Below are 16702 nucleotides of genomic sequence, written 5' to 3'. Positions count from 1 at the left end.
TTACGGAGCTACCGTACACAGTACCACTGCAGGCGCGTGAGCATCGAATTTAGTAGAGGCGGGAGTCTAGACGGTGTTCGGTTCGAAAACGGGTAACATGCTTTCCAGCGTCGCCATTGCCCAGACAGTCGTTTTTTCGTTAAATGTTTGCAAATTATTTTGACTGATTCGCAAAGTGGTCATTCGGTTTTATGTATAGCGTTAAAAACCCAGTGTACTGTCGCATGTTCTGTCGTCCAAAGGTTGGCTTAATTATAACTTAACCCAATTGAATCCAGTTCTACGAGTAGGGTATGTTCAGTTTGTCATTTGTGTTTGTGCACAGAATTTTTTTTTAAGGGGAATGATTAATTGGTATCCTAACTTATATTAAGATATTACCATATTGATACATGTATTATATAATATATATTTATGTTTTGTTTTTAACGACGCACTCAACACAATTTATTTTTACGGTTATATGGCGTCAGACTTAATTTATGGTTAAGGACCACACAGATATTGTGAGAGGAAATCCGCTGTCGCCACTTCATGGTCTGCTCTTTTCGATTAGCAGCAAGGGATCTTTTATATGCACCATCCCACAGACAGGGTAGTACATACCACGGCCTTTGATATGCCAGTCATGATGCACTGGCTGGAACGAGAAATATCCCAATGGGCCCACCGAAGGGGATCGATCCCAGACCGACCGCGCATCGAGCGAGCGCTTTACCACTGGGCTACGTCTCGCCCCTGATATTATTATTATATAAATTGACATACTAAGAGGAATAACACCCCGCTTAATAATTAACAGACGACGGGCAAAGGATACAATTGCGGATACAGATGGGGTCACAGGGTTCCCGTGACAACCAACCCCCCTCCCCCCCCTCCCCCTCCCCCTCCCCCCTCCCCGTTTGAAGGGTTCTTTTTAATGGTTTATTTTTATTATTATTGTTCTTGGTTAAATTCATCGTTAACAATGTACAATGTATAAAACTAAAGTGTATTTGGCCATCTTAATTTCAACATTTTCTGGAGACCGTGCCCCCGATCCCAGCCCCCCCCCCCCCCCCTACCCCCACCTCCCAACATATCTCACTCTTTGGGAGCTCGGCACATTTGTCATGGACAAATACAATTTTCTCTTTTTACGATTTTGTGTCACCCCATTACAAAATCTTGGCTCTGCTCCTGTATTATCGAAAAATGGCGTGCAATCGTAAGAAAAAATTAAGGTGTAGATGTAACCATTTCGATGTACACCACAAGGGTGGGAAGAGTGCCTTGTTTAGTCACAGAATGTATTTTTGTAAATGGCTTCACGTATTAATTTGTGTCTCTTGCTGTTGACGATATCCGTTAACAGTGAAACATACACGAGTTCGTTGATGCTGTAATTCTGTTGGGAGGAAATGGTGGGTTTGTTTTGTCTTCTTTTTCTTCGTTTTTTGTTTTGTCTTTTAAAAAAAAACAATTGTTATTATTTACCCCTTGATTTGATTCAATAAAGCAAAATACTACTTCTTACATAATGCTGTCAGTTATGCATCCCTGATGTCGATAGTGTAAGTGGTGGTCCAAGAGCTTTACTATTCCTTTCATTATAATATGTTTATCATTTATTACTGCTGCTGTTGTTCATGATGATGATCATCATGGTTTTGCTGCTAATATTTTGGGATTGTTGTTCTTGTTATGTTTTTGGGATTTTTCAGATTTGATTTTGTGCTTCATTCTCATCACAATATGCTACATGATGTATGACCTATCACTCCAAAAGAAGCCATCAGGAAAGCTTCTTGTTTCCAATGTGATATCGTTTTTATTCTTTGAATTCCTGGGTCTGTATTCCTGGTTTGCCATATTCATGTTTAACAGGAATGTTAAATGTATTGGGAAAATGCAAGAGAAAACGTTATTAAGAATTCTAAAGGCACAAAAGGACACTAAATACGGCATTGAATTTGGCTTCAAAAGTCTGAAATCAGTATCTGAATTTCGCACTAGACATCCTGTTGTTGGTTACAGTCATTATAAGTCGTACGTTGACGCCGCCATCAACGGTGAAGCAGACGTCTTGTTTCACAGAAGTGTGGACTTCGTTGCGACCACATCTGGTACGACCTCTGGGAGGAGTAAATTGTTTGTAAAGAACGTCAGGTATTCGCTGTGGTGTATGCTCTTTGGGATAACGCTACCAATGTTCTTCTATATACGTTCTGTGTTCAGAGACGTGAAGCTTATGCACATTCATAGAGTCATCACCAAGCCCACATGCACGTGCACCGTAACCGGGATACGGAAAGGTCCAATTTCCGGTATGGCAGACGAAAGTGACGCCATGCATTTAAGTTTGATTCCCCGTCAGGTTTTCCAGATTGAACAGCAGAACTCATGTATGTACGTTCATGCCCTGTTTGGACTGAAGACGCCCGACTTGGGCATGATCAGCTTCTCAACAACTTCGTGTATGTTGATTTACTTCAAACTGATCGAAACTGAGTTTGACAATCTTTGCAGTGACATAGAGAGAGGCCAGATTAAAGATGACCTTGACATACCGGAAGATATCCGCAGAAACCTTGCACAGAGTCTTACCCCAGACCCAGAGAGAGCGTCTGCCCTCAGGCTGGCATTTAAAGATGGCGCAAAAGGACTAGTACCAAAAGCATGGCCGAACTGTGTTCTGGTGACAGGAATAGCAAATGCATCATTATTTTTGCAGGTAAAGAATTTTTTTTTTCTTGCTTACTCTTGGTTTATATGTTTTAGTAGTCTCCTACCGGTCCAACTGGAGGGGACTATAGGTTTTGTCTCCGTCCGTCCGTTCGTACGTCTGTCTGTATGTCTGCCTGTCTGTTTGTCCCACATATAGTTTTCCAGACTTTTCATTTAGCAATTTTTAAATTCTGTATATAGCTTTATCATAATTATACAGTTACAGAAAATGTTTGACTTTTATGGGAATTTACTCAAGGGTCAGACATAACTGTTAGAAATGGAATTTATTTATGTTTTACAGAGTTATGTCCCTTGAACTTAGAAGATATTTGTGGGGCAGGTCGGCCTCGGTGGCATCGTGGTTAAGCCATTGAACATAAGGTTGGTAGGTACAGGGTTCGCAGCCCCCGGTACCGGCTCCCACCCCAGAGCGAGTTTTAAAGACTCACCTCTTACTAACCTCTAACAATTAACAACTAACCCACTGTCCCTGGACAGACAGCCCAGATAGCTGACGTGTGTGTCCAGGACAGCGTGCTTGAACCTTAGTTGGATATAAGCACGAAAATTAGTGAAAATGAAATGAAAGTGGGGCAGGTAGGGGACATGTATGGCTTTTAGAAGTGCTCTCAGAATGTGTATTTAACTATTAGTCTCACATATACTTGTAAATGTGCTTAAATAAAAGAAACAATCTAATTAAAATTAGCTCCACTATTACATGTGGATCTAACACCAGCCAGTTGGAGCTCATGTCCACCAATCAAAACCTTACTTGCAGAATCCTGCCAGTGATTTAAAAATAATTTGAAAACATTCTGAATTATCCTGAGGGTATACGACATGTTTCGTGTGAATTACGAATGCCTTAAAACATGTTTTATTTTATAAAATAAATAATTTGTAATGTAAAACTGAAGACTGATTTAGTTAGTTTTTTTTATAAATAACTAAATAATTTTTAATGTAAAATTGAAGACTGATAACCCACCCAGTACGTATTGGTATGGTTCGCTGTACTGCGGCCACTAAAATAGACTCGCCCGATATTTTTAGAATTTGTATGCTCCCAAATAACGTTATAAAAGGCGAAGTGTGATTGGTCAATATTTAAATTATTATTTACAGACGAAATGTTACCTGGACATTGGGGACTACGCAGAGTTGTTAATTTTAAATCACTGGCAGGATTCTGCAAGTAAGGTTTTGATTGGTGGACATGAGCTCCAACTGGCTGATGTTAGATCCACATGTAATAGTGGAGCTAATTTTAATTAGATTGATAAAAGAAACCTCGTGACTTACAAGATAAAATGAAACACTGGATTTAACTGAGCCATCATTTGTCAGTATAAATAACAGAAGATTTCCAACACAACATAAAATGTTTTTATGTGTGACCCAGACTGTCACATCGTTAAATGGTGCTTCGGGGTCCATACACGAAAATGTATGTATGATTTTGTGAAATTTAACACAGTTTAACAAAAACCGTGCCCATCCCCCCCCCCCCCCCTCCACACACACACACACACACAAACACACACACGTCCCTACGCCACTGTCCAGTAATTATGATTACAATCATGATTACATTTCAACAAATATGCACAAGTAGTGAAATGATGTCACCAACATGAAATTGTTCATTTCAATCCACAACCATACCAATTTCATTCCTTGAAGGAAGAAAATGGTTTATTTAACAACGCACTCAACACATTGTCTTTACGGTTATATGGCGTCGGACATATGTTAAAGGACCACACAGATATTGAGGGAGAAAACCCGCTGTCGCCACTTCATGAGCTACTCTTTTTCGATTAGCAGCAAGGGATCTTTTATATGCACCATCCCATAGACAGGATAACATATACCACGGCCTTTAGTGTACCAGTCGTGGTGCATTGGCTGGAGCGAGAAATAGCCCAATGGGTCCACTGACGGGGATCGTCATTTCTTGAAAGACATAATGATTTATTTTTGATTATTTATTAAATCATTTCAGAAATTTATGAACGTATGTACACAGGACAAATTATGATTGTTAGTATTATTGTTGTTGTTGTTGCTTCTTTTTGTGACTATTTGCAGGCAGACCTGGTAAAGAAGCGATATTTGGGAGATGTTAGGATTGTGTCGCCTGTTCACATTTCAACCGAGGGCACTTACGGAGTAAACCTATGGACTCCAGACGACGTCAGCGACACGGAATTCGTCATCATTCCCTCGGCTAACTTCTACGAATTCATCCCAGAAGACGAATTGGAAAAGGAAGGTCCTAACACAGTTCTAGCACATGAGGTGTGTGATCAGTTATTTGACATGGATTTCGACGCCTGGGGGAAGGTCGCACTTTATAAGCAGGTTTTTTTTTTTTTTTTGGGGGGGGGGGGGGGTTATCAGAGGGTACCTATCAGCCTCGGTGGTGTATTGGATCAGCCACTGAACTTAAGGCTGGTGGGTGCAGGGTTCGATTCCCGGTACCGGCTCCCACCCAGAGTTTAACGACTCGATGGGTAGGTGTAAGATCACCCTCTGTCCTGGACAGACAGTCCATATAGCTGTGTGTGTGTGTGTGTGTGTGTGTGTGTGTGTGTGTGTGTGTTTGCCCAGGACAGTGTGTTTGAACATATATTGGATATAAGCACGAAATATAAGTATAAGAAACCAACCAGAGGGTACTGAGGTAAAATTCAGAGCTTGAAATTTTTTCTAAGTGTATAAAATGTAGTTTTCCAATTTCAAAAAAGTTCAAATCCACGTCCATTCAGTATGGACATTAATGGTTGGATTCGCTTTTATTACACACGTTCAAATTAATATCTGGGGCCTAATTCACAAAGGTCTCTTAGGCTCTGCTAGACAACAAAGCATCCTCTTTGCAAGTCTTTTAGCATTGCACTGCGAGATCGCAAAGTTGCGAGAGTTTAGTGAATTAGGCCCCTGATACTGCTAACACAAATTCCAGTACAATAAAAAGATCTCGCTCGCCGTATTCCAACTCATTCTTTTTTGGCATATGCGTAGGGCCAGTAACATGTTAATTCACCTTTAACCTGGGGTGGGGTGGGGGTGGGGTGGGGGAGGCAGCAATGTTTTAACTTCAGTGATGAGATCAGTTCCACGTGCTCCCTCCGTACGCGTTCAACATCTACGGTTGCTAAAATCTTAATATATCAGTCCACAGTGAGGTTTTGATGGTCTTCTTCCTCTCACCCCCCCCCCCCCCCCCTCCTTTGTGGGTTGTGGTGTGGCGTGTTTTGGTGTCGGAACAGACTTGGCGCATACTCATCTGACTACTCACGGATATCAAGTTAAAGTGTGTTCTGTTTACCGACACCACTAGAGCACGTTGATTACTAGTAATTAATCATCGGTTATTGGATGTCAAACATTAGGTAGTCTCGTAGACTCGTAGTCATCAGAGGAAACCCGCTTAATTTTTCTATTAGCAGCAAGCGACCTTAAATATATATGCAGTTTCCCACAGACAGGAAAGCACATACCACGGCTTTGACCAGTTGTGGTGCACTGGATGGAACGAGAAAAAACCCCATTCAGTTGAATGGATCCACCGAGGTGGTTCGAGTCTGCGACGTAGACATCTCTGGTGAACGCTCAACCGACTGATGCCCCTCTCATGGATATGTTTTAGACATAAAACATATCGAAACTGAGACGTCGGGAATGTTTTGTTCCAGGATGAAAGAAGAGGCCTAAACGTTTAAAAACTGAAACAAAAATATTTTCCTGTTTTACGTTGCTACAAACCTCGGAATGACCATAAAGAAATAGGCTATATGCAATTTCATTTCAATTTATTTTCGTGTTTATATCCAATTAAGGTTCAAGTACACTGTCCTGGGCACACACTTCAGCTATCTGGGCTGTCTGTTCAGGACAGTGGGTTAGTTGTTAGTGATTAGTGAGAGAGAAGAGGGTGTAGTGGTCTTACACCTACCCACTGAATCGTTAAAACTCGTACTGGGTAGGAGCCGGTACCGGGCTGCGAACCCTGTACCTACCAGCCTTATGCCCGATGGCTTAACCACGATGCCACTGTTGCCGGTTGGCTATGCAATAATTGATTTGCGAAATGAGATACGTGATTTACATGATTTTCAAATGACATGAAATTATCTGTTCAGTTAAATATTTTGCAGAGTAATAAAAGAAACGTGACTTTAACTCGAGTAATTGTTTTACTGGAAGGAAGGAAATGTTTTATTTACGGATATATGGCGTCGGACATATGGTTAAGGACCACACATGTATTAAGAGAGTAAACCCGCTGTTGCCACTTCATGGGCTACTCTTTTCGATTAGCAGCAAGGGATCTTTTATATGCACCATCCCACAGACAGGATAACACATACCACGGCCTTTGAGATACCAGTCGTGGAGCACTGGCTGCAACGAGAAATAGCCCAATGGGCCCACCGACGGGGGTCGACCCCAGACCGACCGTGCATCGAGCGAACGCTTTACCACTGGGCTACGTCCCGTCCCTGTTTTAATACATTAAACGGTTGGGGTTTTTTTGTTGATTACCCGTGGTGGGCTGGCAGGGTTGGGGTATAGTACAGTTCAGTCGGTAAACCGCTTGCCAGGAGTCCTTTGGTCCTAGGATCGAACCTTCTCGGTGGACCAATTCCCTGATTGACGTTTTTCTCGTCCTAAACTACAGTGCCCTTTGACTGGTATATTAAAGATCCTGATATGTGCTGTCCTGCCTGGGTGAAAGTGCATATAAATATAAAAGAAATCCTTGCTGCTTATGGAAAAATGTAGTATATTTTCTATGACTGACTGAATAATTAAACGTCTGATATCCAATAGCCGATGGTTAATAAATCAATGTGCCGATGCTTAATAAATCAATGTGCCGATGGTTAATAAACCAACCTGCTCTGAACAAACAAGCGGGACCCAGAATGATCGCGCTTACACATTAAAGCACGAAGATCAACCTAACTTTGAAAATGAATAATTTTAAAATTTGTTTTGTTTAACGACACCACTAGACTGACTAGAGTGCATTGATTTATTAATCATCGGCTATTGGATGTCAAAAATTTGGTAATTTTTACATATAGTCATAGACAGGAAAACCGACACATTTTTCAATTAGTAGCAAGGGATCTTTTAAATGCACCATCCCACAGACAGGATAGCACATACCGTATTGATATACCATTCGCGGTGCACTGGCTAGAGCGAGAAATAGCCCAATGGGATCGATCCTAAACCGACCGCGTATCAAGCGAGCGCTTTACCACTGGGCTACGTCCCTCCCTTTGAAAATAAATGAGGTTGTTTGTTCTGTTTTCTGTTGGACAGGTAGAGGTTGGTAAAACATACGAGATGGTGATCACCAACTGGGAAGGCCAGTACAGGTACAGAACACAAGATCTCATCAAAGTCATAGGATTCTACGGCACGGCTCCGATGTATAAGCTTCTACAGAGGTAAAACAAGGTCCTAGTTAATCCTACAGCTAATCATATTGAGGTGGGCCACCTGGGGGGGGGGGGGGGGGGGGGGGGGGGGGGGGGGGGGGGGGGGGGGGCTCAGACGACTGGCATGTGGTGACCTATATTTGACTATTAAAATAGTAGAAAAGCTAAATATTTCGCGATAACAAAAAATAAATAAATAAATTAAATTAAATCAATGAATCAATCAAATAAATAAAATAAAATATAATATATATATAATATATAATAATTCTAACACCCATCTCTATTTGAAGGGAAAATAATATTTGAAGGAAAAATAATTCTTGCTTTTTATATATTTTAAAAGCATATTTGATTTATATGTCCCCAGAGTGGGTGATGTTTTGAACCTGCTAACAGAGAAGTTACCGGAGACGATGATGGAACAAGCGTTGCGGTCGGCTGCTACGTTCTGGCGTGGTGCACGTATCGTGAACTACGCCTCCACGGAGAACGCTCACGTTGACGACATCCGAGGTATGTGATGTACTGAAGGAAATAATATTGTGAACTCATACTTGTACATTTAACTACTACAATGGCGTAGCCAGCATGAGGCAGAGGAGGCTCTTGTCTCGTCTGAAATTTCCCCAGATTTATTTTGTTTTTCCCATGACATTGATATTTATTTTACAGGTCTGGGTTTTTCCTCGGCGTTTGTTTCCTCTCTGGCTACACCCCAGTACTAACATATATTATAAATTACGTTTACAAGCATATATAGTAAGAAAGCTCTGAGGTTATCATGTACTCTTTATGGATGAATTCGATACGGATAAAAAAAATGGAGCGCCCAACTGCCACCCATAATTTTAAACCAAGCGGGTGTGCAGGTGGAGGGTTTTGGGGGATCAAAACCCCTCCCTGTTCAAGCAAATTTTCTTTTTTCAATATATTTTACAGGATAGCATATCTCGACCCCCCCCCCCCCCATAAACTTCGCTCGAGGGGTCCATAACCATATGTCTGACTAAATATAACTGTAAATAAAATGTGTGGAATGCGTCGCTAAATAAAACATTTCTTTTACTTTTTTCCATTAGTAGCAAGGGATATTTTATATGCACCATCCCACAGACAGGGTAGTACATACCACGGCCTTTGATATGCCAGTCGTGGTGCACTGGCTGGAATGAGAAAGAGCCTAATGGGCCCACCGACGGGGATCGATTCCAGACCGACCGCGCATCGAGCTAACGTACCACTGGGCTACGTCCCGCCCCTGTGACAATAAAACGTAATATGTTAATATGTATGTGGAACGTAGCCGTTCTGGTGCCCATTAAGGTTCTTCCGAAAGAATATATTACCAAAATTTACCAGTTAAAAAGGAACGTAAATAACATTGTACCTATCTTGCTCTATTTTGTTATCAAATTTGCAGGCGAAGTTAGCAGCAGTCTTCACTATGTTGTGTTTGTTGAACTGGATTCAAGTACGAAGCTGAGCCACACGGAAATGAGTTTGGTACTATCTCGTAGTCTTAACTGAAATGTTACTTCAATTGTGTTTCATTTTTAACATGATTCTGTTTAGGAGAGAAAGATATAGAGATATATATATATATAGAGAGAGAGATATATATAGAGAGAGATATATAGAGAGATATATAGAGAGATAGAGAGAGAGAGAGATAGAGAGAGAGAGAGAGATAGAGAGAGATATAGACTGCAGGAATCTCAATTTTAATCTTTTGGCAATGCTTAAAAAAACGAAATTGTTCGTCGTATAAATTTTTAGAAGAAACTTTGATTGTCATTTCATAGTATTTTATATCGAAAAAAAAATTCTATTCACTTGGAATTATAAAAATTTAACATGATAATTTTAAAATTAATAACTGTTTATGGCGGGGATGGAGAGGGGGTGGGGGTGGGGTGGGGTTTGGAAGCCACTACCCTAAAGTATTATATTATGTTGTTTTGTTATTTTTATGTACACAGCCCATGTTTTACCCTTGGCGTGTGTTGTTCTAATCGTAAACAAGGGGCTGGCAATGAAACAAAATCATAAAAAATTAAAATAACTGTTTATGGCGAAAATACACGAGTTTATTAAAGGGACTACTGTATGTTTCCAGCTCTAGCAAGACTTTCGTTTGTTCCTTCCAACAAAATAAACCCACATCCTGTCTTGTCAGGTTTTCAAAAAGACAATCTTATCTTGAAATGTTTTAAATACAAAGCATACGGATAAACACATTTGGAATGACCTTTAGCCGAATTATTTCAAATTGCCGTTGGTCGTGGGATGAAATTATAAATTCGTACGTACGAAAGTATTTGAGAACTTTTTTGTTTACAAGACATTAGTGTCCAGAAATGCATTGGTTATAGAGCTATTCATATTCTAAGCAAGAGAATGTAAGTAACTTGTAATTTTAATGAGGTAAAAAAAATTGTGTGTTTTTTGCCGAACATATTTTAAATTGGTTACCAACTCGGAATAGTTCTTTAAAACAAATAATCATCTTATATATTATATTATATTATATTATATTATATTATATTATATTATATTCTTTGTAGTTGGACCAGGAACTAATACGGCTAGTGGAGAATTATGGGCCACATCGAAAAAGAGGCTCCATACAGCCGGCACGTATCGTGCAAGTGAAGGAGAGGACGTTTCAAAACCTGGCAGACATGATTGTCCAGTCCAACCCGGAATGTTTCTCTGGTCAACTCAAAACACCCAGAATTATCAGACGTCATGACTTCTTACAGCTGCTTCTAAATATGGACGTGAACAAGTAACAGACCCGTTACGACTGCCGAATCAATCAGTGAAACCATTTGGCAAATTCTTACATCCACAGAAGGTTAACGCACGTATGTCTTGGGGATATCAGAATTTCCCTGCAGATGTGTCAATCAGAGACTCAGCTGCCGAATTCTTAGCATAACAGACCCGTAGAAACGATATCTGGAGTGGGGGCATAATTTCTTTACACGGGGGGCAGTCTCTAGTTGGAGGTACAAGCCAGATTTTTATCTTTAATCATATAGAGTAGGACAAAAAAAAACCCACATTTTCGTCCTGGATTTGGGGGAAAGAGGTACACCCGCCCATCTCTTCTCCTCTTCCTACGGGCCTGAATAAGCCTGAATAAGCCTAAATAAGCCAGTATAAGCCAGTGTAGTACCAGTCACAACCTAAACAGGCATCGAAATAAGTCGAGAACGGTCGTTCAGGTTACCGGGAGGTTACCACATGTTAGAGAAGTCGAGAATGGTGTTTCGTTCTCGACAAAAATTTCAACGAACGGTAGTTTCGTTTCCGGACGTAAACCAGGCAATGCATTCAGGACTTCTGCGTTTCATTATCTCGTCAGGAATTGCATCGATGTTCGCGCGCAAGTCACTCCGCGTTTAAGCAACGTCCACTAGATGAATTTATGTCCGCGGTTTTTTTTTCTCGTACAAAATTGCACCGATGTTCGTGCGCACTTGTGCAATTGCAAAGCAAATTTTGGCAATCCGCGTTTAAGCAGCGCCCACTAGATAAATTTACTTCCGGATTTCGTTTCTCGTACGGATGTTCGCGCGCACAGTTACAATTTCAGAACGACCGCGTAGTAGTAACAGGAATTCAATTCTAACTTTCATATAGTTGTGGAAACCTATAGGTTACCAGGTTATATTTTGTGGTAACCTGTAAATGGGTTACCAGACACAATGCTTATTTCGATGCCTGCTAAAGTGAATGTAGAACTACATGGTGAGGCGTAACGCTACTACCTCGACTTGTCTGTCCCTAAATGACCAACAACCAACTGCACTAAATGACAAATAAACTAACTACACTGAAACAAAAAAGAAACTAGAGTTGGACTAAATGTGACCCAGCCATGAATTAAGACGTTAACGAACAAACGTTTTGTGTAATACAGAGCGACCAACTTAACAGGAGTTTCAAAAATAATTTTTACTATTTATACGCGCGAACCTACATTACAAAAAGATAGATATACATATCGGATGTGCCCACAAAAAACGATAACCCTACTGAATTTGGAATTGTATATTTAAAAAAAGTATGGACACTGTAACTTTGATATTTCACATCCATTACTATATGGATTAGTTCCGAGGATACTGCATACTAAACAACGTATCGACGCCATTATTGTTCGTTCACAGGTCTATATACTTTTTTTTTAAACGACTCCAGTTAAATGAACATGTAAATGAACAGAACATTTTTGTTTGCAGCTTTAGGCCCAAAACACACCGGATTTGGGTCTAGCGAATATGGCAAAGACTGGTAGATTTTAACGTCTGTAGCTGCAATATATGTTAATTAGTTCATATCTTTAGATACATTTACTTCTATAAACAACAAAAATAAGTACGAGAAATCAACATTGATTGATAAATACCTTTCCTGTTTATTAGAAAAAATGAATGAGTAAGATTTGACTACTGTGTAGCTGCCAGTCTGGCACTGTGAAAGCATAACACGTCCTATGTCGTCTGTTGCCAGATCTGTAGTTTTAGCCAGCACAGAGGCGGTGTGTTTTGTCACATTCGACTTAGTGCGTTTCTTTTTCAACTGGTACCATACCTGCCAGATCCAGACCCAGACCCCGATCCGGTGTGTTTTGGCCTTAGTTAACTTGTTTGTCGGAACGACTTTCTTTGATCGGGATGATAAAGTGAGGGTGTCAAAGTCGTATATAGTTATTAATATGTGTGAACCCCTCAAACTTCAATAACATCTCTGTAGCATCTCCATATTGACCGTAGATGTCGGGTTAACACTCGCACCGGAAGTCGACACCATTGCTGTCCAGTCATCTTATCCATCTTTTGCACATATGCTACTAAACATGCCGTTCTCGTTGCTATTCCATTAGCTATTAGTAAATCACAGACGTCTCCGTCCCAAATCCAAATGCTGAAGCGGAAGTGACAAAGCGACGAAGAAGATGACGTAATTAGTGTCTTATTTGTACTAATTTAGCCTAAGTAAGTTTACAATCAGGGCTCAAATAGAAAGACAAAATAGTATACATACTTAATTTTACATTTGTCGTTTATTTTGTACACATTTTAATCTTATACTAATTTTATACTAGTATTCACTTTTAACATTACTGTTAATTGGAAGTGTGTTTATTTATTGTAATGTATTTGTGTCACTGTGGATGACGCTGTGAAATAAACATATTCGTATACACATGTGTCGATCTTGCAGAAGTGACGACATTAGCGGTGTTCTTGGCCGTGGGCGGTCTGCTGTTGACCCTGTTTACTGGATATATGTCGGTGGCGGATCCAGCGCGAAATCAAACAGGGGTCACGACGAGGCTGTGGATCTGCCGATGGGATAGGGGGATATCTGGTGGTAATTTAGCATTTGTTTTATATTGGCAAAACTGGCAGGGGCAAATGCAGGTTTCTTCTTAGGCAGAAATGCAACGCTTAAAATGACACCCACAGTATTCAAAAGTACACTAACATGTATTAAATGTATGGTTAAATCTTCGACACAAATATCAAGCTGGCCACTGGAAACATGTTCCCCGACAAAACCAATAAATGCATTCTATTCATCTGCTAAACAACTGATTTTTCGGGGAAATTAGAATTTCTCCAACACCGTGTCCTCTTGGATCCCAGGCATGCAGTCCTTCGGGAGAAGTTCTTATGGTTAAACTGATGAAATAAAACTGAACTGACACAATTAATTAACTGAAGTGAATTAACCTCGCGTACTATTCTTGTAGTCTTTATTAATATGCGTAGGAGCCAGGCCAACACACACCCCACCCCCCGGCACACCTCCCCCAAAATATTTTATGTTATGCTGTCGCCCCATTGCACGACTCCCCCCCCCCCCCCCCACAATATATAACCCTGGCAGGGCCGTACCCTCCGGGGTGCTGGGGGAGGGGGCAATTGCCCCCTGGGAATCTCACCTTTTTTAACTCCAGAAAATAGCATACACATCTCAGGGTTTAATTTGTATAGTGTTTCATTTGTGTATAAAAAGTAGTGCCCCCCCCCCCCCCCCCCCCCCACCTCATCTCCTACACCATCGGTTCTGATAAACGAAGGAACAAACAAACGAACGAACGAAGGAACAAACATTTACCTCTATTGATGTGAATATCCATTCAACGTTTGAAGTAAAGAGTACAACCCAACAGTAGTTCGATATCATTAGGTAGTATTACATCCATGCCCAGCTATTTTACATTTATATACACTTAAAATAAATATGCAATATAAATGTCAAACAGCGATTGTGTTCGCACATTTTTGAAGTTAAACTACATTCAGAGGAATGTACGTAGTATCGCTTTGACATCAATAAGCGTATTAAAACGTCAAAGCATTGTTGACGTCACGTCAAAGGTTTCTCGACATTTACATGGTAACGTTGTCGGCAATTTTCGTAATTTAAGGAAAAATGTCGAAACGCCATTGGAATGCGCACCTCCAAACACTTAAATTGGATCCGCGCCTGACCGGGAATGAAAGTAGCGCAGAACTATGCACCAGGATTTAATATTTGGGGGGGGGGGGGGGGGGGGGGGGGGGGGGATCTTTTTCATGGTCCTTTTTTAAATACCTGTGCAGAAAAGAACCTCTCTAAACCGAATACCTCTTAAAACCGGACTTTTTACTTGGTCCCGAGGGTGTCCGGTTTAGAGGGGTTTCACTGTATATCGTTTAACAATTTAGAATAGACCATGCTTTTCGTCTACATCAACGAGTCCTTTGTTATAAAATATACAAAGGATTCCTAACTTAGGTGTTTGCTCAATTTGTTGAGTTTTGAATAAGGTCAACATTTATTTTAATGCAATATAATATTGTGTAGCTACTGTGCAACATGAATGAAACATGTTTACGGGTGACAGCAGGCTTTTGACCCCTGTGCCGCTGGGCTACGTCCCGCCCCCGTTTGACATCCAATAGCCAATGTGCTCTAGTGGTGTCGTTAAACAAAACACACTTTTTAACTGTCCTCCCTATCCCGATTCCTACACCAGTGAGTGTGTTTATGGTCGTCTAATGTTTATAGTCATTCATACAGGATTGTACATATGAAAAAAACAAAACATTATTTATTAGGCAATAAAATGAAGTTTGAGCTGCCACAAATTTTAGGATTATCCGAAACAGACCGAGTACTGTATACATACACTGATATTCGAAATAAATGTTTACGACAGCCATTTGTTCTGTGGATATTTTTTTCCATTAAAGTGTGCTTTAAATAGCGAAAGAATATTTATGTGATAATAGTTTTAAGTATCAAGAGGGACTTGCACTGTCTATGGGATGGTGCATATAAAAGATCCCTTGCTGCTAATCGAAAAGATGTGTGTGGTCCTTAACCATATGTCTGACGCCATATAACCGTAAATAAAATGTGTTGAATGCGTCGTTAAATAAACCATTTCCTTCCTTTTGTGTGTGTTTGACGATATGGTATATGTATGGATATATTTACCTGTTCCCTTCTTGCTTTGTAGCTGATGAATGTTTACGGGGGAGATCTCATATCGTATTTTCCCACGCAATCTTTATGGCATGGGTCAATCTTTGAAAACTGTTGTGGCTAACTTCTGAAATAGCGAGTTGTTATAGCAGCTGCAAGCTTGCGGCAGTCGCGGTTTGTAAAACTGATATCTTTCAGCGCCATTGTAATTGTCATCGCTGAATTTTATTAACACAGATTGTGAAGTGAATAACCGGCCATCGGACTACAGGCTGGTAGGTACAGGGTTCGTAGCCCGGTACCGGCTCCAACCCAGAGTGAGTTGTTAAGGGTTCAATGGGTAGGTGTAAGGCCACTACACCCTCTTCTCTCTCACTAACCACTAACCAACTAACAACTAACCCACTGTCCTGGACAGACAGCCCAGATAACTGAGGTGTGTGCCCAGGACAGCGTGCTTGAACCTTAATTGGATATAAGCACGAAAATAAGTTGAAATGAATAAAGTGAATACAATCATATTTAACGTTTGTAATAAATCACAATTTTTTTTTATAATAAATAAATGATAACATTTATGGGAGTGTCATGCGAAATTTATAAAACTCGTTTGGGAAATAAAATAATTCCCTCACTCGTTTTATAAATTCCGTATGACACTCCCGCTTATGCTATAATATGTATATGCTAACATATATAGAATATCAGGATCCAATTTCTCAAAACATCGTAAGCCTAGTTTTGCACAAAATCGTAAATCTACGACTAAACCACAATTCTTATTACTGTTATAGTTCAACAAATATAGTTAGAAGAACACATATTTCATTTTCCCCCAGGATTTTGATCGGGGTACGGTCCTGAATTATGCATTGTTGGTTCAAGTAGCAATGAAAACGTTTGTTCAACTAATAATTATAATACATTTGCAAATCAATTTTAAAATATACTAATGAAATTATAAAGTAACGCGAATCAACATCCCCACCCCCGCAACCACAAGGACGAAAATGTAAGGGGTTTTGTGTTGTCCC

The 16702-nt window shown here is 40.3% G+C and overlaps 1 protein-coding gene across 1 annotated transcript in view; it reads right to left on the bottom strand.

Moving 5' to 3' along the window:
* The window catches only part of LOC121383093 (mitotic checkpoint protein BUB3-like), a 40865-nt gene extending 26142 nt beyond the window's left edge, over positions 1-14723 (bottom strand). Inside the window, exon 1 of the mRNA XM_041512869.1 lies at positions 14313-14723. Coding sequence (XP_041368803.1) covers positions 14313-14334 — 22 coding nt within the window. The 5' untranslated portion in view covers positions 14335-14723. The remainder of the gene's footprint in view (positions 1-14312) is intronic.
* Positions 14724-16702: the final 1979 nt, after the last annotated feature.

The sequence above is a fragment of the Gigantopelta aegis genome, chromosome 10, assembly GCF_016097555.1.
Source record: "Gigantopelta aegis isolate Gae_Host chromosome 10, Gae_host_genome, whole genome shotgun sequence".
Classification (NCBI taxonomy): Eukaryota; Metazoa; Mollusca; class Gastropoda; order Neomphalida; family Peltospiridae; genus Gigantopelta; species Gigantopelta aegis.
The sequence above is the reverse complement of the archived record's forward strand: the minus strand, read 5'-3'. Positions and strand labels throughout refer to the sequence as shown.